General features: G+C 45.6%; 1 protein-coding gene across 1 annotated transcript in view; it reads right to left on the reverse strand.

Moving 5' to 3' along the window:
- The window catches only part of nr6a1a (nuclear receptor subfamily 6, group A, member 1a), a 118,467-nt gene that overhangs the window by 32,628 nt on the left and 60,568 nt on the right, over nt 1-25,271 (reverse strand). Inside the window, exon 3 of the mRNA XM_021605625.3 lies at nt 17,645-17,668. Within this exon, the coding sequence (XP_021461300.2) occupies nt 17,645-17,668 (24 nt within the window). The remainder of the gene's footprint in view (nt 1-17,644; nt 17,669-25,271) is intronic.

Consider the following 25,271-nt stretch of genomic DNA (forward strand, 5'->3'; position numbering starts at 1 on the left):
AGATATAGAGGTCCTGGATGGCAGGAAGCTTGGCCCCGGTGATGTACTGGGCCGTACACACTACCCTCTGTAGTGCCTTGCGGACGGAGGCCGAGCAGTTGCCATACCAGGCAGTGATGCAACCTGTCAGGATGCTCTCGATGGTGCAGCTGTAAAACCTTTTGAGGATCTAAGGACCCATGCCAAATCTTTTCGGTCTCCTGAGGGGGAATAGGTTTTGTCGTGCCCTCTTCACGACTGTTTTGATGTGCTTGGACCATGTTAGTTTGTTGGTGATGTGGACGGCAAGGAACGTGAAGCTCTCAATCTGCTCCACTACATTGACGGGGCGTGCTCGGTCCTCCTATTCATGTAATCCACGATCATCTCCTTTGTCTTGATCACGTTGAGGGAGAGGTTGTTGTCCTTGCACCACATGGTCAGGTCTCTGACCTCATCCCTATAGGCTGTCTCATCGTTGTCGGTGATCAGGCGTTGGTGTTGGAGTCGTGCCTGGCCATGCAGTCATGAGTGAACAGGGAATACATGAGGGGAATGAGCACGCACCCTTGAGGGGCCCCCATGTTGAGGATCAGCGTGCCGGATATGTTGTTACCTACCCTTACCACCTGGGGGCATCCCAACAGGAAGTTCAGGATCCAGTTGCAGAGGGAAGTGTTAAGTCCCAGCGTCCTCAGCTTCATAATGAGCTTTGAGGGAACTATGTGTTGAACGCTGAGCGGTAGTCAATGAATAGCATTCTCACATAGGTGTTCCTTTTGTCCAGGTGTGAAAGGGCAGTGTGGAGTGCAATAGAGATTGCATCATCTGTGGATCTGTTGGTGCAGTATGCAAATTGGAGTGGGTCTAGGGTTTCTGGGATAATGGTGTTGATGTGAGCCATGACCTTTCAAAGCGTTTCATGGTTACAGACGTGAGTGCTACGGGTCGGTAGTCATTTAGGCAGGTTACCTTAGTGTTCTTGGGCACAGGGACATGGGGGTCTGCTCGAAACATGTTGGTATTACAGACTGGATGGATTGTGGGTTTACTAATACGTTAGTTGTATTGTGTGGACTATAACATTAATATGGTGACAATGGTGTAGGCTGTGTAGCGGTTAGCAGTTATGGGAAGAAGGTTTGGCTTGGAGAGGTTTTTGTGCCTGGTCATAGACAGCTGTTGTGAATCAACAAGTGAAGGGGAAATATGAGAGGATGAGAGTGCATAGATGCGAGAAGAAATTATGCAGCAAGCAAAGTGATGATGCTGTATATGGCTGCTATGAACTTCAACTGTCTATGCGTGTGATCAGGGTTGTATTCATTCCGCCGGTTCTGTTGAAAAAGTATCATAAACAGAAGCAAATGGAACGAAATGGGAGGGACCTATCAGAATTTGTTTACTGGCAAAATGGAAAGTTTTGCAAATGTTTGGACTAATGATTACACCCCAGATCAGCTAGATGCAGGCAAGAGTGTGCAAGGCGGTATTGAATGTGTCACTGTCTGTCACTTTGACTACTCCAATTTGTCTCTCGACCTGTGCACCTACGTTATAAACGTTCAGTTGTAGGCTAGGTTGTAGCAACCTCATAATGAGTATAGGGCAAATTCAAGAATCATGTAGTAGCCTAAACCTATTGATGTTACATTGAGCTGGGTGAATGGAATATGAATGACAGTCATCCAATATGCTGTAATAGAAATGCTCATAAAAATCCTTCTCCCTAATATTGAACAGCACCGACCACCACTAGTTTATATGCACTAATCACAACTCTCTGAACTCATATTCAGTAAAATGGTGGTTGTTTGTGTTATTGCACTATTATTTCATATGACAGAAATACAGACAGTGCACCATTCTACACTTTAAGATTAGCACGGGACAGACAGATGCCATACAAGTCGTTTTTGGCAAGTCTGTACGTCTGGAGGAAATGTCATGTTTTGAAGGGCATAACCTCAGTTTGTCGATGCTAATAGGAACCCAAGCCTGATGATGAGGATTGGGGAGCTCGGCCATGGGAACTGGCCAAATGTCACCCTTGACCTCGGCACCTTCATCCCCCCCATGCACATGGCGAAGATAAACAGCAAAATCAGCCATTTTGCCTTTAACCTTGAAGTCACAGCAGACGATGGTGCCTAAAATTACATTGGTTAGTTATCAGGGTGATGTGGAGAGGCATCATGTTCTACAACAAGCCCTGAGGCACAGGTCAGGTAGAGGCTACCCCTAAATGTCTCATGGATGTCCCAGGGCTTGTGTAGTTGGTCATGTAAATCCCAAACAATCCTACTCTATCTGGTTAAACAATGAAGGAGGTTATAAACAGTGAGATCTACAAACCCCACAAACCTGTTGGATGCATTTACTGTTCGTTTTGGTTGTGTTTCAGATTACTTTGTGCCCAATAGAACTGAATGGTAAATAATGTATTGTGTCATTTTGGAGTCCCTTTTATTGTAAATAAGAATAGACTATGTTTCTAAACAATTCTACATTAATGTGGATGTTACCATGGTTATGGATAATCCTGAATGAATTATGAGTAATGATGAGTGAGAAAGTTACAGACGCACCAATATCATAGACATGCTAACCTCTCACCATTACAATAACAGGGAAGGTTAGCATGTCTTGGGGGTATGATGTTGGTGCGTCTGTAACTTTCTCACTCATCATTATTCACGATTCATTCAGGATTACGGATTATCCATAATCATGGCTGCATCCACATTAATGTAGAAGTGTTTAGAAACATAGTCTATTCTTGGTCCTTTGTAGCTCATTTGTTAAAGCATATAACCCCAGCGTCGTGGGTTCAATTCCCACAACCACCCATATGTCAAATGTATGCATGCATGACTGTAAATTGCTTTGGATAAAAGCGTCTGCTATATGTTATTATTATGAATAGAAATAACCATATTTCTCCAAAAATATTACACGTTTCGGGGAATAGAAATTGGCAAAAGTCAAATCAAGGAGAAAAATTATTTTAAATTATTTTACTTTATCTATGAAGATGAATACAAATAACCATAAGAAATATAGGAGATACATGTACCACAAAACAAAGATCAGGACTTAACAACAGTGATCATGTCAAGTTGTTTACCTTTATTTAACTAGGCAAGTCAGTTAAGAACAAATTCTTATTTTCAATGACAGCCTAGGGACAGTGGGTTAACTGCCTGTTCAGGGGCAGAACGACAGATTTGTACCTTGTCAGCTCAGGGGTTTGAACTTGCAACCTTCCAGTTACTAGTCCACTAGTTACTAGTTGCTACCCTGCCTAGTGGGGAGAATCTATAGTTAGTTTTTTTTGCATTTCCCTAAACATTACATTAACAAAGGGATGTATATCAAATCAATCATAGAACACATGACATTTTACAGAACAGACCTTTGTGAATTTAAAAACTACTGCCAACAAAACTCTCTGTTTCGACCAGTAAAGTCATTTTACAGACAACCATTTTTGTCATACAAGTAATGGATGAAGATACAATACCCCTAACTTCCTAGCCATTTGGGCCCTTACAGAACATACAGTAGAAGAAGGCTTGTCACACACACATGCACACGTACGTACACACACACACACACACACACACACACACACACACACACATTCCACAGTGTCCTGCTGGCAGTGATTCAGGGGTGGTGAAACGCACACATTATTTATCAGTGTAATTCCAGCTAACGCAAGTTAAGTGGTAACACACTGGCTTTAGGAACACTGCAATACTAAACAGTATTGAGTGAGAGACATTCATATTCTGTTACAGAACATAAATGGTTAGTGCGAGTGCCTATTAAATAACCTGGGAAACAAAATCAGTTTTCGGGTGGCAACCCTAAACACAGTAAAAACAACAACAACATGATGTCATATTACGTAAGCAGAGGAGAAGATGGAAGGGCCATTTAGTGCTTCAGGGAACCCAACACATGATGTCATATTACGTAAGCAGAGGAGAAGAGGGAAGGGCCATTTAGCACTTCAGGGAACCCAACACATGATGTTATATTATGCAAGCAGAGGAAGAGAGGGAGGGCCATTTAGCGCTGCAGGGAACCCAACACATGAAGTAATTTACGTAAGCAGAGGAGAAGAAGGAAGGGCCATTTAGCGCTGCGGGGAACCCAATACATGATGTCATATTACGTAAGCAGAGGAGAAGAGGGAAGGGCCATTTAGCGCTGCACGGAACCCAACACATGATGTCATATTACGTAAGCAGAGGAGAAGAGGGAAGGGCCATTTAGCGCTGCAGGGAACCCAACACATGATGTCATATTACGTAAGCAGAGGAGAAGAAGGAAGGGCCATTTAGCGCTGCGTGGAACCCAACACATGATGTTATATTATGCAAGCAGAGGAAGAGAGGGAGGGCCATTTAGCGCTGCAGGGAACCCAACACATGATGTCATATTACGTAAGCAAAGGAGAAGAGGGAAGGGCCATTTAGCGCTGCAGGGAACCCAACACATGATGTCATATTACGTAAGCAGAGGAGAAGAGGGAAGGGCCATTTAGCGCTGCAGGGAACCCATCGCATGATGTCATATTACGAAAGCAGAGGAAGAGAGGGAGGGCCATTTAGCGCTGCAGGGAACCCAACACATGATGTCATTTACGTAAGCAGAGGAGAAGAAGGAAGGGCCATTTAGCGCTGCGGGGAAACCAACACTGGGGTTGGTCTTTACAGCCTCAACATGACCAGACTTCAGAGGATTCACCAGCAGAGGGAGACAACAAAAACTAATGAGCCATCTCAGGTCCACTCACTCACTCACTGACTCACTCACTCACTCACTCAGTGGACCAAGAGACAGATAACTCCAACGTGAACCAACTCGCTCTTATACAAACAAAGACATGAATAGGCACCACCATTATACAATCTCTTCCACCTATGATCACCTACAGCAGACAGGTATACCGTGCTAGAGACAGAACCTATGATAACCTACAGCATACAGGTATACCGTGCTAGAGACAGAACCTATGATAACCTACAGCATACAGGCATACCGTGCTAGAGACAGAACCTATGATAACCTACAGCAGACAGGTATACCGTGCTAGAGACAGAACCTATGATAACCTACAGCATACAGGTATACCGTGCTAGAGACAGAACCTATGATAACCTACAGCATACAGGCATACCGTGCTAGAGACAGAACCTATGATAACCTACAGCAGACAGGTATACCGTGCTAGAGAGACAGAACCTATGATAACCTACAGCATACAGGTATACCGTGCTAGAGAGACAGAACCTATGATAACCTACAGCATACAGGTATACCGTGCTAGAGACAGAACCTATGATAACCTACAGCAGACAGGTATACCGTGTTAGAGACAGAACCTATGATAACCTACAGCAGACAGGTATACCGTGCTAGAGACAGAACCTATGATAACCTACAGCATACAGGTATACCGTGCTAGAGACATAACTTATGATAACCTACAGCAGACAGGTATACCGTGCTAGAGAGACAGAACCTATGATAACCTACAGCATACAGGTATATCGTGCTAGAGACAGAACCTATGATAACCTACAGCAGACAGGTATACCGTGCTAGAGACAGAACCTATGATAACCTCCAGCAGACAGGTATACCGTGCTAGAGACAGAACCTATGATAACCTCCAGCAGACAGGTATACCGTGCTAGAGAGACAGATGATGACAGGGAATGAGCCCAGCTCACAGACACAGTGTTTGAGGGTTTTAGTCTGGCTTTTACCATAAGCCTTGGATCAAACAACACACACTGCTTATTTCAGAGAGGAGCATTGCTGTCTCTATTATAGGGAATAGTATCACTCGTATAAAATAATATCACCTCACTAAATGTGTGGCTTTGGAGGTTTATGATTGGTAAAAATATATGGAAAGCTATTGTCTTCCCCATGATGTGATAAACCATTTTCTGATGGTTCAATTTATATATGTTAAACCAGGCTGGACTAGTCTTGATCCTTACCTACACCACATTCAGTAGGTTAGGCCTACAACACCGTGTTCTATAAATAAAGCAAGGCCCCCCACTCAAACCACAAAAAAACAGAGATAGTCTCGACATCAAGCGTTTGGGCTGTCTGGAGTTCAGGAGCAGAGGGGTTTGTGTGTTTTTAAGGATGAGACATCAATACGTTGTTTTCTTCTCTCAGCCAACATGATAATGACAGGTTTCACAGACAGAAGGGTGCAGATCTCTGTCTGCTACTCCTCCTCCAAAAGGAGTCTGCTGTGGACTGTGGTCCTGGAGCCTGCCAAATTACAGTGTGATCCTCCCTCGCTTCCCTGTCCCTCTCCTCTCTTTCTATCTGTTTTGCTCGCTTTCCTGTCCCTCTTCTCTCTCTGTCTATCCTTCACTCACCTTCCATCATGTTTCTTTTCTCTCACTCGGTCTCTCCCTCACTTGCCATGTCTCTTTTCTCTGTCTCTATAATCCTCATTAGCATTAGGAAGCTGTTTTGCCCCTCTATTCTCAGTCTGCCTATCCCTCACCCATAGTTCTTCAGTGTTCAGCCCTACGAGTATTCCCAGCATTCTATGAATGATCATGTTCACCTCAGTTAGAAATCTCCTAGACTGAACCCACCTGGGGACTCATAAGAATCCTCTTAGAGTCTCAATTCCAGAATGACCGGCTAGTATTCAATTTGGCCTCAGCTAAATCACACATACTAGCCACACTGAATTTGCTTGACTGTGATAAAATGTCAGAGTTTAAGTGTCTCAGAGCATTTCAAACGTGCCTGTTAAGAAAGCATGCATTGGAGTTACATTCCAGTCTACTTTTCATGTGTCTTCATGATAACATCTATAGAACCCATATGACATTCTTTGTGGTTGTGAACAGTGGTGGTTCCTACAGTATCTAGTTCATTCCTGCCCCCTCCCCCTCTCTAGCTTATGCTCTCTCTTCCCCCATCTAGCTCATTCCCTCTTTCCTTGTCTCCCTCATCCAACACTTCCCCAATGTACTTTCCTCCCTTCCCCTTCTCCATCCATCCATACCTCTATCTCTTCTCACACCCCCTCTCCTCTCTCTCGTTCTCCTCTCGCTCTCCTCCTTTTCCGTCCAGCCCTCCTCTTCTTGCTCCAGAACTGTCAGATGGCATTAATTCCTTTCACGCTCATCGCCTGTAAGAATAACAGCCGTGAACCTCGCCGAACAGCGCCATTCTCCTGCTCCAGTTAGCTTTACACTCAGACCAGCCTGCCTGCCTCGCAAACACCAACATTATTCATGTTGTGGCCCTTGCTTACACAACATGCCTCACTAAAGGGCAAAGTTAAGCTGAATCTTAGTGGAAGAGGTCATGTTCTTGATGTAAAAAAAACTAAATAAATGTATATTGTATAATCAGGCCCTGCACCTTCATTATTAGCTTATGTCACCAACTGTAGCATGGACCTTCAACTAAAGTAATGCAAATAATGTAAGAAAAAAGGAGCCATACAGATGTAAAATCTTAATTTGACAGTTGTTTTGTAAAACAATTCTGCAGCAGGAGGATTAGATAAATCTATATATTTTTTAAATACTTCATACTTTCTAACAATAAATACATTTTGATAGGCTACAGTAGTCTATAGTTAAGATATACTTCTACGTCGTAGTGGAGACCAAATCACGAGGCTCATTCAAATTTCCTGCAGCGCAGGAAAATTCTCAGCGACAACAGTGATCAAATTAACAACATATACCTGTATATTTACTATTATGACAGAGATATTAAGCAAAATGTTGAAGTAGCTCTTGAAAGCTCCAAGCATAGCATTGTATGTATGTTCGTCCTATGAAGCCAACAGAGTGAACATATTAAAGGCTATAAAAGATACACGATACAGTGCATTCGGAAAGTATTCAGACCCCTTGACCTTTTCCCAATCTTTTTACGTTACAGCCTTATTCTAAAATTTATTTTTTTAAATACAAAAAAACTCAGCAATCTACACACAAAAGCCCATAATGACCACGCAAAAACTGTTTATTAGAAAGAAATCTGTGAAAATAAGCATTTTTCTAGGGCTGGCCATGCTTTCCACCTGCCTAACCCTACCCCGGCCAGCATCTCAGCCCCCCCCCCTGCAGCAATCCCCCTCTTCAAAGGGGGAGACACTCTAGACCCAAACTGTTATAGACCTATATCATCCTGCCCTGCCTTTCAAAAATATTTCAAAAGCCAAGTTAATAAACAGGTCACCAACCATTTAGAATCCCACCGTACCTTCTCCGCTATGCAATCTGGTTTCCGAGCTGGTCATGGGTGCACCTCAGCCACGCTCAAGGTCCTAAACGATATCATAACCGCCATTGATAAAAGACAATATTGTGCAACTACGTATCTTCATCGGCTGGTTCACCAACTATTTCTAAGACAGAGTTCAGTGTGTCAAATCGGAGGGGCTGTTGTCCGGACCTCTGGCAGTCTCTATGGGGGTGCCACAGGGTTATATTACCGAACCGACGCTTTTCTCTGTATATATCAATGATGTCGCTCTTGCTGCTGATGATTCTCTGATCCACCTCTACGCAGACGACACCATTCTGTATACATCTGGCCTTCATGGACACTGTGCTAACAAACCTCCAAACAAGCTTCAACGCCTCCAACTGCTTTTAAATGCTAGTAAAACTAAGTGCATGCTCTTCAACCGATTGTTGCCCGCACCCTCCCACCCGACTAGCATCACTACTCTGGACGGTGGTGGTTCCTACACTGGACGGTTCTGACCTAGAATATGTGGACAACTACAAATACCTAGGTGTCTGGTTAGACTGTAAACTCTCCTTCCAGACTCACATTAAGCATCTCCAATCCAAAATTAAATCTAGAATCGGTTTCCTATGTCGCAACAAAGCCTCCATCACTCATGCTGCCAAACATACCCTCGTAAAACTGACTATCCTGCCGATCCTTGACTTCGGCGATGTCATTTACAAAATAGCCTCCTACACTCTACACAGCAAACTGGATGTAGTCTATCACAGTGCCATTAGTTTTGTCACCAAAGCCCCATATACTGCCCACCACTGCGACCTGTATGCTCTCGTTGGCTGGCACTCGCTTCATATTCGTCGCCAAACCCACTGGCTCCAGGTCATCTATAAGTATTTGCTAGGTAAAGCCCCGCCATATCTCAGCTCACTGGTTACCATAGCAACACGCACCCATAGCACGCGCTCCAGCAGGTATATTGCACTGGTCATCCCCAAAGCCAACACTTCCTTTGGCCGCCTTTACTTCCAGTTCTCTGCAACCAATGACTGCAACGAATTGCAAAAATCTCCCTCTCTAACTTTAAGCATCGGCTGTCAGAGCAGCTTACCGATCACTGCACCTGTACACAGCAAATGTCATGTACTGTCATGTTGTGTCTTGTCTCTGTCCTTTCCCTTCACCCTGTCTCCCTCTGCTGGTCGTTGTTAGGTTACCTTTCCACCCCCTCTTTCCCCCAGCTGTGCCTTGTCTCCTCCTAACCACCTCGTCACCCCTTTTCCCACCTGTTCCCTTTTTCCCTCTGATTAGTCCCCTATATCTCTCTCTGTTTTTGTTCCTGTCCTTGTCGGATTCTTGTTTGTTGTGTTTCATGCCTGAACCAGACTGTCGTCATGTTTGCTGTAACCTTGTCTTGTCCTGTCGGAATCTGCCGGTCCGTCTGAGCCTACCTATGTTTGGTAATTAAAGAAGCTCTGTTTAAGTTAATTCGCTTTTGGGTCCTCATTCACGCACCGTAACAGAAGAATCCGACCAAGAATGGACCCAGCGACTTCGGATCCTCTCCACTCAGCCGTCGGGATCCAGGGAGCGATGCTAGGCAGACACGAGCAGGAAGTGTCTGCTGCTCGACATGCCGTTGAGACCCTGGCCACCCAAGTCTCCAACCTCACAGAACAGGTTCACCATCTCCGCCTCGATCCACCGGCCACTTCCAGGGCTTTCGAATCTCCGGAGCCCAGAATCAATAACCCGCCGTGTTACTCTGGGGAGCCCACTGAATGCCGCTCGTTCCTCACCCAGTGTGATATTGTGTTTTCTCTCCAGCCCAACACTTACACCAGGAGCACTGCTCGTGTCGCCTACGTCATATCTCTCCTTATTGGACGGGCTCGTGAGTGGGGCACGGCAATCTGGGAGGCAAGGGCTGAGTGTACTAACCAGTATCAGGACTTTAAGGAGGAGATGATACGGGTTTTTGATCGATCTGTTTTTGGGGAGGAGGCTTCCAGGGCCCTGTCTTCCCTATGTCAAGGCAATCGATCCATAACAGACTACTCTATTGAGTTTCGCACTCTTGCTGTCTCCAGTGGCTGGAACGAGCCGGCCTTGCTCGCTCGTCTTCTGGAGGGTCTCCGCGCAGAGGTAAAGGATGAGATTCTCTCCCGGGAGGTTCCTTCCAGCGTGGATTCCTTGATTGAACTCGCTATTCGCATCGAGCGACGGGTTGATCTTCGTCACCGAGCTCGTGGAAAGGAGCTCGCGCTCTCCGTCGCCCCCCTCTCCGCATCACTACCATCTTCCTCTGCCGGCTCGGGTGCTGAGCCCATGCAGCTGGGAGGTATCCGCATCTCGACTAAGGAGAGGGAACGGAGAATCACCAACCGCCTCTGTCTCTATTGCGGTTCCGCTGGTCATTTTGTCACTTCATGTCCAGTAAAAGGCCAGAGCTCGTCAGTAAGCGGAGGGCTACTGGTGAGCGCTACTACTCCTGTCTCTCCTTCAAGATCCTGCACTACCTTGTCGGTCCATCTACGCTGGACCGGTTCGTCAGCTTCCTGCAGTGCCTTAATAGACTCTGGGGCGGAGGGCTGTTTTATGGACGAGACCTGGGCTCGGGAACATGACATTCCTCTCAGACAGTTAAAGGAGCCCACGGCCTTGTTCGCCCTGGATGGTAGTCCTCTCCCCAGGATTCAGCGTGAGACGCTACCTTTAACCCTCACTGTTTCTGGTAATCATAGTGAAACCATTTCTTTTTTAATTTTTCGTTCACCTTTTACACCTGTTGTTTTGGGCCATCCCTGGCTAGTTTGTCATAATCCTTCCATTAATTGGTCTAGTAATTCTATCCTCTCCTGGAACGTCTCTTGTCATGTGAAATGTTTAATGTCTGCTATCCCTCCTGTTTCCTCTGTCTCTTCTTCACAGGAGGAGCCTGGTGATTTGACAGGGGTGCCGGAGGAATATCACGATCTGCGCACGGTGTTCAGTCGGTCCAGGGCCACCTCTCTTCCTCCACACCGGTCGTATGATTGTAGTATTGATCTCCTTCCGGGAACCACCCCCCCCCCGGGGTAGACTATACTCTCTGTCGGCTCCCGAACGTAAGGCTCTCGAAGATTATTTGTCTGTAGCTCTTGACGCCGGTACCATAGTCCCCTCCTCCTCTCCCGCCGGAGCGGGGTTTTTTTTTGTCAAGAAGAAGGACGGGTCTCTGCGCCCCTGCATAGATTATCGAGGGCTGAATGACATAACAGTGAAGAATCGTTATCCGCTTCCTCTTATGTCTTCAGCCTTCGAGATCCTGCAGGGAGCCAGGTTTTTCACTAAGTTGGACCTTCGTAACGCTTACCATCTCGTGCGCATCAGGGAGGGGGACGAGTGGAAGACGGCGTTTAACACTCCGTTAGGGCACTTTGAATACCGGGTTCTTCCTTTCGGCCTCGCTAACGCTCCAGCTGTCTTTCAGGCATTAGTCAATGATGTCCTGAGAGACATGCTGAACATCTTTGTTTTCGTTTACCTTGACGATATCCTGATTTTTTCACCGTCACTCCAGATTCATGTTCAGCACGTTCGACGTGTCCTCCAGCGCCTTTTAGAGAATTGTCTTTTTGTGAAGGCTGAGAAGTGCACTTTTCATGCCTCCTCCGTCACATTTCTCGGTTCTGTTATTTCCGCTGAAGGCATTAAGATGGATCCCGCTAAGGTCCAAGCTGTCATTGATTGGCCCGTCCCTAAGTCACGCGTCGAGCTGCAGCGCTTTCTCGGCTTCGCGAACTTCTATCGTCGTTTCATCCGTAATTTCGGTCAGGTGGCAGCTCCTCTCACAGCCCTTACTTCTGTCAAGACGTGCTTTAAGTGGTCCGTTTCCGCCCAGGGAGCTTTTGATCTCCTCAAGAATCGTTTTACATCCGCTCCTATCCTTGTTACACCTGACGTCTCTAGACAGTTCGTTGTCGAGGTTGACGCGTCAGAGGTGGGCGTGGGAGCCATTCTTTCTCAGCGCTCCCTCTCTGACGACAAGGTCCACCCATGCGCATATTTTTCTCATCGCCTGTCGCCGTCGGAACGTAACTATGATGTGGGTAACCGCGAACTGCTCGCCATCCGGTTAGCCCTAGGCGAATGGCGACAGTGGTTGGAGGGGGCGACCGTTCCTTTTGTCGTTTGGACTGACCATAGGAACCTTGAGTACATCCGTTCTGCCAAACGACTTAATGCGCGTCAGGCGCGTTGGGCGCTGTTTTTCGCTCGTTTCGAGTTCGTGATTTCTTATCGTCCGGGCTCTAAGAACACCAAGCCTGATGCTTTGTCTCGTCTCTTCAGTTCTTCAGTAGCCTCCACTGACCCCGAGGGGATTCTCCCTGAGGGGCGTGTTGTCGGGTTGACTGTCTGGGGAATTGAGAGGCAGGTAAAACAAGCGCTCACTCACACTCCGTCGCCGCGCGCTTGTCCTAGGAACCTTCTTTTCGTTCCCGTTCCTACTCGTCTGGCCGTTCTTCAGTGGGCTCACTCTGCCAAGTTAGCCGGCCACCCTGGCGTTCGGGGTACGCTTGCTTCCATTCGCCAGCGTTTTTGGTGGCCCACCCGGGAGCATGACACGCGTCGTTTCGTGGCTGCTTGTTCGGTCTGCGCGCAGACTAAGTCCGGTAACTCTCCTCCTGCCGGCCGTCTCAGGCCGCTTCCTATTCCTTCTCGACCGTGGTCTCACATCGCCTTAGATTTTGTCACCGGACTGCCTTCGTCAGCGGGGAAGACTGTTATTCTTACGGTTGTCGATAGGTTCTCTAAGGCGGCTCATTTCATTCCCCTTGCTAAGCTTCCTTCTGCTAAAGAGACGGCACAAATCATCATCGAGAATGTTTTCAGAATTCATGGCCTTCCGTCAGACGTCGTTTCGGACAGAGGTCCGCAATTCACGTCTCAATTTTGGAGGGAGTTTTGCCGTTTGATTGGGGCTTCCGTCAGTCTCTCTTCCGGCTTTCACCCCCAGTCTAACGGTCAAGCAGAACGGGCCAATCAGACTATTGGTCGCATCTTACGCAGTCTTTCTTTTCGTAACCCTGCGTCTTGGTCAGAACAGCTCCCCTGGGCAGAATACGCCCACAACTCGCTTCCTTCGTCTGCGACCGGGCTATCTCCTTTTCAGAGTAGCCTCGGGTACCAGCCTCCGCTGTTCTCATCTCAGTTCGCCGAGTCCAGCGTCCCCTCCGCTCAGGCTTTTGTCCAACGTTGCGAGCGCACCTGGAAGAGGGTCAGGTCTGCACTTTGCCGTTATAGGACGCAGACTGTGAGGGCTGCTAATAAGCGTAGAACTAAGAGTCCTAGATATTGTCGCGGTCAGAGAGTTTGGCTCTCCACTCAGAACCTTCCCCTTAAGACGGCTTCTCGCAAGTTGACCCCGCGGTTCATTGGTCCGTTCCGTATTTCTCGGGTCATTAATCCTGTCGCAGTTCGACTTCTTCTTCCGCGATACCTTCGTCGCGTCCACCCGGTCTTCCATGTCTCCTGCATCAAGCCCGTCCTTCGCGCCCCCGCTCGTCTTCCCCCCCCCCCCCCCATCCTTGTCGAGGGCGCACCCATCTACAGGGTCCGTAGAATTTTGGACATGCGTCCTCGGGGCCGTGGTCACCAGTACCTCGTGGATTGGGAGGGGTACGGTCCTGAGGAGAGGAGTTGGGTTCCCTCTCGGGACGTGCTGGACCGTGCGCTGATCGAGGATTTCCTCCGTTGCCGCCAGGTTTCCTCCTCGAGTGCGCCAGGAGGCGCTCGGTGAGTGGGGGGGGTACTGTCATGTACTGTCATGTTGTGTCTTGTCTCTGTCCTTTCCCTTCACCCTGTCTCCCTCTGCTGGTCGTTGTTAGGTTACCTTTCCACCCCCTCTTTCCCCCAGCTGTGCCTTGTCTCCTCCTAACCACCTCGTCACCCCTTTTCCCACCTGTTCCCTTTTTCCCTCTGATTAGTCCCCTATATCTCTCTCTGTTTTTGTTCCTGTCCTTGTCGGATTCTTGTTTGTTGTGTTTCATGCCTGAACCAGACTGTCGTCATGTTTGCTGTAACCTTGTCTTGTCCTGTCGGAATCTGCCGGTCCGTCTGAGCCTACCTATGTTTGGTAATTAAAGAAGCTCTGTTTAAGTTAATTCGCTTTTGGGTCCTCATTCACGCACCGTAACAGCAAATCTGTAAATAGCACACACAACTACCTCATCCCCATATTATTACTTACCCTCTTGCGCTTTTGCACCCCAGTATCTCTAATTGCACATCATCATCTGCACATCTATCACTCCAATATTAATGCTAGATTGTAATTATTTTGCCTATATGGCCTAATTATTGCCTACCTCGCTACTCTTCTACATTTGCACACACTGTACATAGATTTTTCTATTTATCTTTTCTATTGTGTTATTGACTGTACGTTTGTTTATTTGTAACTCTGTGTTGTTGTTAATGTTGCACTGCTTTGGTTTATTTTTTGCCAGGTTGCAGTTGTAAATGAGAACTTGTTCTCAACTTGCCTACATGGTTAAATAAAGGTCAATTTAAAAAAAAAAAATACATTGAAGGCCCCCAAGAACAGAGTGGCCTCCGTCATTGTTAAATGGAACAAGTTTGGAACCACCAAGCCTCTTCCTAGAACTGGCCGCCCGGCCAAACAGAGCAATCGGGGGAGAAGGGCCTTGGTCAGAGATGTGACCAAGAACCTGATGGTCACTCTGAACGAGCTCCAGAGTCCCTCTGTGGGGATGGGAGAATCTTCCAGGAGGAGAACCCTCTCTGCAGTACTCCACCAATCAGGCCTTTATGGTAGAGTGGCCAGATGGAAGCCACTCCTCAGTAAAATGCACATGACAGCCCTCTTGGAGTTTGCCAAAAGGCACTTAAAGACTCTCAAACCATGAGAAACAAGATTGAACTCTGTGGCCTGAATGCCAAGCGTCACATCTGGAGGAAACCTGGCACCATCCCTGCGGTAAAGCATGGTGGTGGCAGCATCATGCTGTGGGGATGTTTTTCAGTGGCAGGGATTGGGATACTAGTCAGGATCGAGGCAAAGATGAACGGAGCAAAGTTCAAAAAGATCCTTGGTGAAAACCTGCTCCAGAGCGCTCAGGACCTCCATCTTCCAACAGGACAATTGCCCTTAGCACACAGTCAAGACAGCGAAGGAGTGGCTTCGGGACAACTCTCTGAATGTCCATGAGTGGCCCAACCAGAGCCTGGACATGAACCCGATCTTACATTTCTGAAGAGTCCTGAAAATAGCTTTGCAGCAACGCTCCCAATCCAACATGACAGATCTTGAGAGGATCTGCAGAGAAGAATGGGAGATACTCCCCAAAAACAGATGTGCCAAGCTTGTAGCATCATACCCAAGAAGACTCAAGGCTGTTATCGCTGCCAAAGGTGCTTCAACAAAGTACTGAGTAAAGGGTCTGAACACTTTTGTAAATGTTATATTTCAGTTTCTTTGTTTTTTTGCTATGTCATTACGGGGTATTGAATGTGGATCGATGAGGAAAAAAACTATTGAATCAATTTTAGAATAAGGCTGTGACCTAACAAAGTGTGGAAAAACTCAGAGTCTGCATACTTTCCAAAGGCAAGGGAATGTGAATGTGCAAGTAGAGATAATGAGGTGCAAAAGAGCAAAGAAATAAATAACAATCTGGGAATGAGGTAGTTGGGTGGGATATTTACTGATGGGCTATGTACAGGTGCAATGATCGGCAAGCTGCTCTGACAGCTGATGCTTAAATGAATTACAAAGTATTTACCACTTTGACATTCTAGACTTACCCTTACAGAAAATGTATCAAACCCCTAAAAAAATACCAGTTAATTATTATAATAATAAAAATGTCCTGTTGGTGTAGGATTATTTTCCTGCTGTAGCAAACTGGCTCAAATTAAGATCCTACATCTGTATAGCAGGATTCTGATTATGTTGCAGTCAGTGTTGTAGTACTCGAGACCTGTCACGGTCTCCGACAACATATTGAGTGTCTCGGTCTTGTCTCGGTGTCATATACATTTGTACTCGGTCTTGACTCGGTCTCAGGAGGTGAGGACTCGTAAAAAAAAAGCTGCATGAGAGCCTATGTACATTATTGAAGGAATCCTGCATGTCTGCGACTCGTGTGACGACAGTTTTGTACCATAGGGAGGATCCAAACCAATGGCAGTGTAATTACACGTTTGACAAGCAATTCCAAACAAATAAGCAAAACTCTGAGTGGAGAATAGTTTCTCATCACTCAGTCCTTCCTTCCCAAACCTGGCGTTGAGGGCTTAGACTAATCACAGCAGATTAGTTGGAGCTCTGATGGATGCTGAGCTGGCCTGTTAATCATCCCTGTGATGATGACCATAAATCATCTAAAAATTATTATAATATTATTAGCAATATATTTTTACAATCACAGTTAGATGGAATGATCACAGTAGGTCAATGTCATCCAGAATAACAGTTTTGCCTAGTTGACATCTCTTCGCCTCTGTTCCATCAATGTCACAGTAATTCTGCAGTGTTAATACAGTATATATAAGCTCTGCATACTAAGTGAGCGAGGGGTAGGCGGTTACATGAGCGATTTAGCGTTGCTGTGATCTCCAGAGAGCTCTGTGATTTAGATGTAAAATGACAGAGCTGCTGCCTCTCGTTGGGCTACAGTTGGGGAGCTAATGACATACTGTGCCAGGCTAGCGTGACTATAAGCCCAGCCGGGGCAGACGGGAAGTGGCAAGAACATAATTCTGTCATTACATCCTGGCTGCCTGGGTGAGACCTCTAATCAGGTGGGCAGGGATTCAGGATTCATTCAAGCCAGGCTGGTCTGACTGGTTTCAGTCCCTCCAAACCCCTCTCCTCAGTGGTGGAACAACCGATAGTGCATCCCTGACTGGGCCTGGAGGCGGACGCTAAGTGGCTGACGTGGATGATGTCCCAGTCACATTGCTGTGTTCAGCACCTGGAAGGGAGGAATGTAAAAAGCCTCCATGCCTGGTTGGTGGTAGGCTATCCAAGAGTCTGTATCACTGTGATAATCACACAGCCACATCTTTACAATCACATACCTGTTTAAGTGAACTGACTGTTACACAATGACCCGAGAGATAACAACATCTGGACTGGGCTGAGCTTACCTGTTGTTTGCTCTGAATCACTGAGACAAACTGTGCTGGGGTTTACTTTACCAGATGGGAGCTTTATGTGATGAGGTGCCGAAGATGAATCCTGGCAGTTTCTAACATGGTATTATAATTCTCATATACTTCAAGTGTGTTCAGTGACTGAACATGGTTAGAATGGAGGTTCAGGATGATTGATTGTTCAAACGTCAAGTGCAAATAGATTCAATTAAAAAGTGTTTGTGGTACTTACCAAGATTACTGCCATTCATTTCATCTGTAAAACAGACAGAGAAACACAACATATTAATATACAGTAACTAGTACCAATGTAAAAGATCACTAGGCCTATTTCATAGTTTCATTAAAATCAATAGTCTTTCTTACCAAGACCCACATACATTTTCATTCATATTCAGTCCCAGCTGATTGGCCATGTTGTGTCTAGCTGTCACATATGGTGTGCTGTACACCCTCTTGGCCAGACAGGCTGGGGCCTGTATGCACGCATTCACAACACATAGGTATGCTATGTCCAGGAGCAGTCAGGAATCGAAAGCACAATGAGTACTACGTGTTCTCACTCTTTATACTTTACGACGAAGACGTATTGAAAACCTAGGCTCTACACAGTCCACACAACGGATCCGACGGAGGTAGTTTTAAGTACTTTTTTGCAGCTGGAGTTTTGGAACGTGACGCAAACAGAGCTCCGTAGCTCCGTTGGCGTAGACTGTGAAATCACTGTGGAGAGCCCTTTACACAGGCCTGCTGTCCTGCCCTTCCTCCTCCATCAGCAGTCCAGAGAAATTCTACTGACATCTTCACATTGACCACTGAAGACAGGTCAGTCTTACAAGGCAAAAATGGTGACATCACCCACCGGAACACAGCACAATAAAATAGGCCACAGCTGTTTAGTTCTTTAGGCTACAAATTAGACTCAATATGTCACAGAGCATCAAATCAGACAGAGAGGCCTATGGAAATGAGCGCTGACTGATCTCCATCGGACTGCACTGACCCTCCTCTTCTTTATGCTTGTTTGGTTTGTTCTGTTTATGTCAGAGGGACAAAGATTTTTTGCTCATTTGCATGAAAAATAAGGGATTATGGAAGTATTTCTACAGCTGCACCATTGAGAGCATCTTGACTGGCTGCATCACCTCTTGGTACGACAACAGCTTGGCATCCGACAGTAAGGCACTACAGAGGGAAGTGCGTACAGCCCAGTACATCACTGGGGCCAAGCTCCCTGTCATCCAGGACCTCTATACCAGACGGTGTCAGAGGAAGACCCTAAAAATTGTCAAAGATTCTAGCCACCCGTCATAAACTCTTCTCTCTGCTACCGCAGGGCAAGCGGTACCGGAGCACCAAGTCTGGGGCAAAAAGGCTCCTGAACAGCTTCTACCCGCAAGCCATAATACTGCTGAACAGTTAATCAAATGGCTACCCAGACTATTTACAATGACCCCCTTTTTTTGCACTGATTCTCCTGCACTGGCTCTATGCACACTGTGGATGTATTTCAAGGCCTATCTTCAAACTCAGTGCCTCTTTGCTTAACATCATGTAAAAGTCAAAAGAAATCTGGCAAGACCTCAGAATAGAAATTGTAGACCTCCACAAGTCTGGTTCATCCTTGGGAGCAATTTCCAAACACCTGAAGGTACCACGTTCATCTGTACAAACAATAGTACGCAAGTATAAACACCATGGGACCACGCAGCCGTCATACCGCTCAGGAAGAAGACGCGTTCTGTCTCCTAGAGCTGAACGCACTTTGGTGCGAAAAGTGCAAATCAATCCCAGAACAACAGCAAAGGACCTTGTGAAGATGCTAGAGGAAACAGATACAAAAGTATCTATATCCACAGTAAAACGAGTCCTATATCGACATAACCTGAAAGGCCGCTCAGCAAGGAAGAAGCCACCGCCATAAAAAAGCCAGACTACGGTTTGCAACTGCACATAGGGACAAAGATCGTACTTTTTGGAGAAATGTCCTCTGGTCTGATGAAACAAAAATAGAACTGTTTGGCCATATTGACCATCGTTATGTTTGGAGGGAAAAGGGGGATGCTTGCAAGCCGAAGAACACCATCCCAACCGTGAAGCAGGGGGGAGACAGCATCATGTTGTGGGGGTGCTTTGCTGCAGGAGGGACTGGTGCACTTCACAAAATAGATGGCATCATGAGAGAGGAAAATTCTGTGGATATATTGAAGCAACATCTCAAGACATCAGTCAGGAAGTTAAAGGTTGGTCGCAAATGGGTCTTCCAAATGGACAATGACCCAAAGCATACTCCCAAAGTTGAGGCAAAATGGCTTAAGGACAACAAAGTCAAGGTATGGAGTGGCCATCACCAAGCCCTGACCTCAATCCTATAAAAATGTTGTGGGCAGAACTGAAAAAGCGTGTGCGAGCAAGGGGGCCTACAAACCTGACTCAGTTACACCAGCTCTGTCAGGAGGAATGGGCCAGAATTCAAGACTGTGGAAGGCTACCCGAAACGTTTGACCCAAGTTAAACAATTTAAAGTCAATGCTACAAAATACTAATTGAATGTATGTAAACTTCTGACCCACTGATAAAGTGATGAAAGAAATAAAAGCTGAAATAAATCATTCTCTCTACTATTATTCTGACAATTCACATTCTTAAAATAAAGTGGTGATCCTAACTGACCTAAAAGAAGGAATTTTTACTAGGATTAAATGTCAGGGATTGTGAAAAACTGAGTTTAAATTTAGTTGTCTCAGGTGTATGTAAACTTCCAACTTCAACTGTACATTACCACAACTACCTCAACTACCTTGTACCCATGCACATTGACTCGGTACTGGTACTCCTTGTATATACACTCTTAGAAAAAAGGTCTGCGAAAGGGTTCTTCGGCTGTCCCCATAGGAGAACCATTTTTGGTTCCAGGTAGAACCCTTTTGGGTTCTATGTAGAACCCTCTGTAGAAAGGGTTTTACATGGAACCCAAAAAGGGTTCTACCTGGAACCAAAAAGGGTTCTTCAAAGGGTTCTCATATGGGGACAGCCGAAGAACATTTTAGGTTCTACATAGCACAATATTTAATGAGTGTAGCATCATTATTGTTATTTTATTGTGTTACTATTTCATTTTTTTTATTTAGCACATTTTTTGTACTTTTTAACTCTGTATTGTTGGAAAGGGGCTCGTAAGTAAGCGTTTCACGTTCAAATCTACACCTGTTGTATTCGGGGCATGTGACAAATACAATTTGATTTAATTTTAGTATTTGAGTGAAAAAGATCAATTATGGAAGGAGCTGAATTATGAATGGGCACTGGTCAACCACGAGAGGGAGAGAGAGAGAGAGAGAGAGAGAGAGAGAGAGAGCAACAGGAGAGAAAGATGGGCATGAAGTAGTGAGGGGGACTCTGTGGATGGTGAATACTCACACTAAAAAGATCTGTCACATAAAAATTTTACCTAACCACTTCCATTATCCCTTATCAAAGCATCAATGAATTATTCCAAGGACCTCTTGTGGGCCTTTCCATTGCAAGTTGAACAGCTCCTCTTCCATACAAAGAGGCACAGGCAGAATAGGCAGACTCCCATAATGCTAACATTCTGTGTCAATTAGTATTTTTTTTATTTAACAAGGCAAGTCAGTTACGAACAAATTCTTATTTACAATGACAGCCTAGGAACAGTGGGTTAACTGCCTTGTTCAGGGGAAGAAAGACAGATTTTTACCTTGTCAGCTCAGGGATTCAATCTAGCAACTTTCAGTTACTGGCACAACACTCTAACCACTAGGCTACCTGCCACCCCAAGTATAGAGGAATATAGAGGAACACCTTATGACTCAAGGTTTTCAGATTTTAAATATTTCATTTTTTATACCTTGAAGAACTGTATTCATTCCATACAAGATGCATATATTCTGATATCAGAACACTACTTCTTCCATTATACCCTCTCATTTGAAACAAATAATAGTTTGAAAATGAGTGAAAAGAGAAGAGGAGCGGGAGAAAGAATGGCAGAGATGGGAGTACACTCTTAGAAAAAAGTGTTCCAAAAGGGTTCTTCGGCTGTCCCCATAGGAGAACCCTTTTTGGTTCCAGGTAGAACCCTTTTTGGTTCCAGGTAGAACCCTCTGTGGAACCCAAAAGGGTTCTACCTGGAACCAAAACAGTTCTACCTGCAACCAAAAAGGGTTATTTAAAGGGTTCTCCTATGGGGACAGCTGAAGAACAATTTTAGGTTCTAGATAGCACCTTTTTTTCTAAGACTGTAGGGGATAGGAAGAGAACGGGAGGGATTGGATGAAAAGAAGAGAGTGGGGGTGAGTATGGTAGAGAGAATGGAGAGAACTGGGAGTGTCCCCCCGAAAGACCTCATTCTCAGACCTCCATTAAGAGACTACAGGCTAAAAATATACTCCTCATGTTGAGCCACCTGGCTTTCCCAAACCAGCTCAATAATTCACAGGCTGCATGAGGGGAGGATCTCTGAAACACAATACAGTTCAATAACCCTGGGAACAAACAAAGACTTTACACAATGACCAACCATCTAACTACTCAATTTACTGAACTAACAGTGAAGGGAATGTGTATTTCATTTGTTGGGTTGGCTTCCCTTTCTTGGGCCTCTGAATTTGCACTATGGAAGACTTAGCTCAACCACATAAAGCAAACCCAGCCAGAATATCTCATCCCATTCTGATGTCAACACCTCACGACACAACTCCTCTCCCCCATGTGACCTACTTGTTGTGTGTATGTACTGACATGTACACTACCGTTCAAAAGTTTGGGGTCATTTAAAAATGTCCTTGTTTTTGAAAGAAAAGCACATTTTTTGTCCATTAAAATAACACCAAATTGATCAGAAATACATTGTAGACATTGTTGTTGTAAATTACTCTTGTTGCTGGAAACAGCAGATTTTTTTATTTATTATTATAATATTTATTTTTTTACCCAATTTCGTGGTATCCAATTGGTAGTAGTTACAGTCTTGTCTAATCGCTGCAACTCTCGTAAGGACACGGGAGAGGCGAAGGTCGAGAGCCATGCGTCCTCCGAAACACAACCCAACCAAGCCACACTGCTTCTTAACATAATGCACATCCAACCCAGAAGCCAGCCACACCACTGTGTCGGAGGAAACACTGGGCCAATTGTGCACCGCCCCATGGGCCTCCCAGTCGCAGCCAGCTGCGACAGAGACTGGGCTCGAACCCAGAATCTCTGGTGGCACAGCTAGCACTGAAAATGGCAGATTTTTAATGGAATATCTACATAGGCGTACAGAGGCCCATTATCAGCAACCATCACTCCTGTGTTCCAATGACACGTTGTGTTAGCTAATTCAAATTTACAATTTTAAAAGAGTAGGGGGGTGGAGACAAGCACAAGGACAGGTGAAACAGATCAGGGCGTGACAGCAAAAGTTTTTTTGATGCATGTGGTTCTATTCATTTGGGATCTACAGCATCCCACAACTGTCCCAGAATATGTTTGGAATATTTATTTTTTCGCACAGAAGGACAAGTTGACCAATAGAATAGGTCTGCTTTTGTACTGTGGGGGATAGTAGACTGACATAGGCTAGTGCTTTTGCTGTTTGTTAGGCCTACTCATCTTGTTGGCTGACGAAAAGTAAATGTGGACAGTTCTTCTAACATCTTCAATATGCACCTTGAAATTCGATAAGAGGGACACGCGCAGTCGCGTCCCCGATGTGTCTGTCTTCACTTGTAGCCTACATCGGAACTGTGATGTCTGTGAGAAGGATCCAATCATGTGACGGGAATTGGCTAATAAGAATTTAGATATCTGAGAGTGCCGTGTGAGTGAGAGGTGCTTCGGGCATGGCTGCCGGGAGAAGGGAATTATAATTATTATATTCAGGCCAAGGGCACAACAGCCAATTTGGCTACAAACGGCATGGATTTTTTAGGGGTCATTACGACCACACAAGGGGGATACCGCCAGGAAATTCTAAGCCTGATGAGAATATTATCAAGTGCTTGTCAAATTGTGAATGAGAGACTGATGAAGTGTGTGCAGCTTGCATAAGAAACAAAGCAGAGCTCATGCCTCTGAAGCAACTTTTTTCAAATCATTATTGGAGTCACATCATACAGCCCTAGAATCTATACAAAATCGAAACATACAGCCCAATGTTTGCATCACAACTAAAGTGGCATAAATAACTCTAAATTAAACATATAGGAGGACCTGTTTCTTTGTTAACCACTCAACACAGCCACATGTGCCAGCCACTCACACTGAAATCGTTTGGAGAAAATATTTTATTGTATTTAGCGATGTTCAATTGTATTCTTCATACTATAAAATCATTTTAAAAACAATGCCACGTAATTCTAAACAAATCTTGTCTGCTAAATAAACTAGTGTAGCCCACAGCCTAACATAAGGACATAAGGACAATTCAGAGAATTATATTCTGTACTTCTGAAATAGACAGCATTTTCTTCATATCATGTTTCTTTAGACCTGCCTAAAATAAATAATTAAATTATTGTGATAGTGTAGGTTACATTACATGGATATATTAGACTAAAATGTAGATGTTCCAAAGGTCTGCATTAGTGGCTTGCTGCTAGGAGATGCTAAACATGTTTATATAACGACACAGGATGAGACCCAGATGAAGACACAGGAGGTAGATGGTTCGAGTCTCTGACATTTATTAATAGACAAGGGGCTGGCAAGAGGCAGGTCGAGGACAGGCAGAAGTTCATAAACAGGGTCAGAGTCAGATAGGTACAGGACGGCAGGCACGCTCGAGGTCAGGGCAGGCAGCAATGTTCAGAACTGGGAGGACTAGAAAACAGGGACTAGAAAAATAGGAGTATGGAAAAACGCGCTGGTAGGCTTGACAAGACAAGATGAACTGGCAACAGACAAACAGAAAACACTGGTATAAATACACAGGGATAATGGGGACAAATGGGAGACACCTGGTGGGGGGTGGAGACAAGCACAAGACAGGTGAAACAGATCAGGGTGTGACTGCCCCCCCCCCTCCTTCTTGGGGCGCATACCTGGTTGACCGGGGTGCCGACAGTGAAAGTCAGCGATGAGGGCCGGGTCCAGGATGTCCTTAGCGAGGTCCCTGCACCTCTCCTCCAGGTCATAACCCTCCCAGTCAACCAGGTACTGGAAACCCCTGCCCTGAGGTTGAACACTCAGAAGGCATCTCACCGTGTCAGGATCCATCTGAACGTTCCCTGCAGCGATGACGTATCCCAGAAGAAAGAGTGGAGCAATAGAATTCACACTTCTCCGTTTTCACAAACAACTGATTTCCAGGAGGCGCTGGAGGACTTGTTGGACATGTAGGACATGCTCTTGAGCAGAACGGGAGAAAATAAGGATGTTGTTGAGGTAGACAAACACAAACCGATTCAACATGTCATGGAGTCCATTGTTGACCAGGGCCTGGAATATTGAGTCTAAACAGCATAACCAGGTACCCGTAGTGTCCATTAACCGTGTCCACCCATCTCCTACCCGTATCAAAACTAGGTGGTAGGTGTTCTGAAGGTCCAACTTAGAAAAGATAGTTCCCCTCTGGAGAGGCTTGAAAGCCGAAGAGAGGAGTGGTAGAGGGTCAACGGTTCTTTTCACTAATGTCATTGAGGCCCCGGTAGTCAATACATCGATGCAGGGTCTTGTCCTTTTCCACAAAGAAGAAACCTGCGCCGGCAGGGGAGGCAGAAGGACGAATGCTCCCAGCAGCCAGAAAGTCCTCAATGTACTCCTCCATGGCCTTGGTCACAGGGCCAGGCAGGGAACCCATGAGGCGGTGTGGTGCCCGGAAGGAGGTCAATAGTATAATCGTAGGGACGATG

Source organism: Oncorhynchus mykiss, chromosome 6 (genome assembly GCF_057628025.1).
Source record: "Oncorhynchus mykiss isolate SJ-2025 chromosome 6, ASM5762802v1, whole genome shotgun sequence".
Taxonomy (NCBI): Eukaryota; Metazoa; Chordata; class Actinopteri; order Salmoniformes; family Salmonidae; genus Oncorhynchus; species Oncorhynchus mykiss.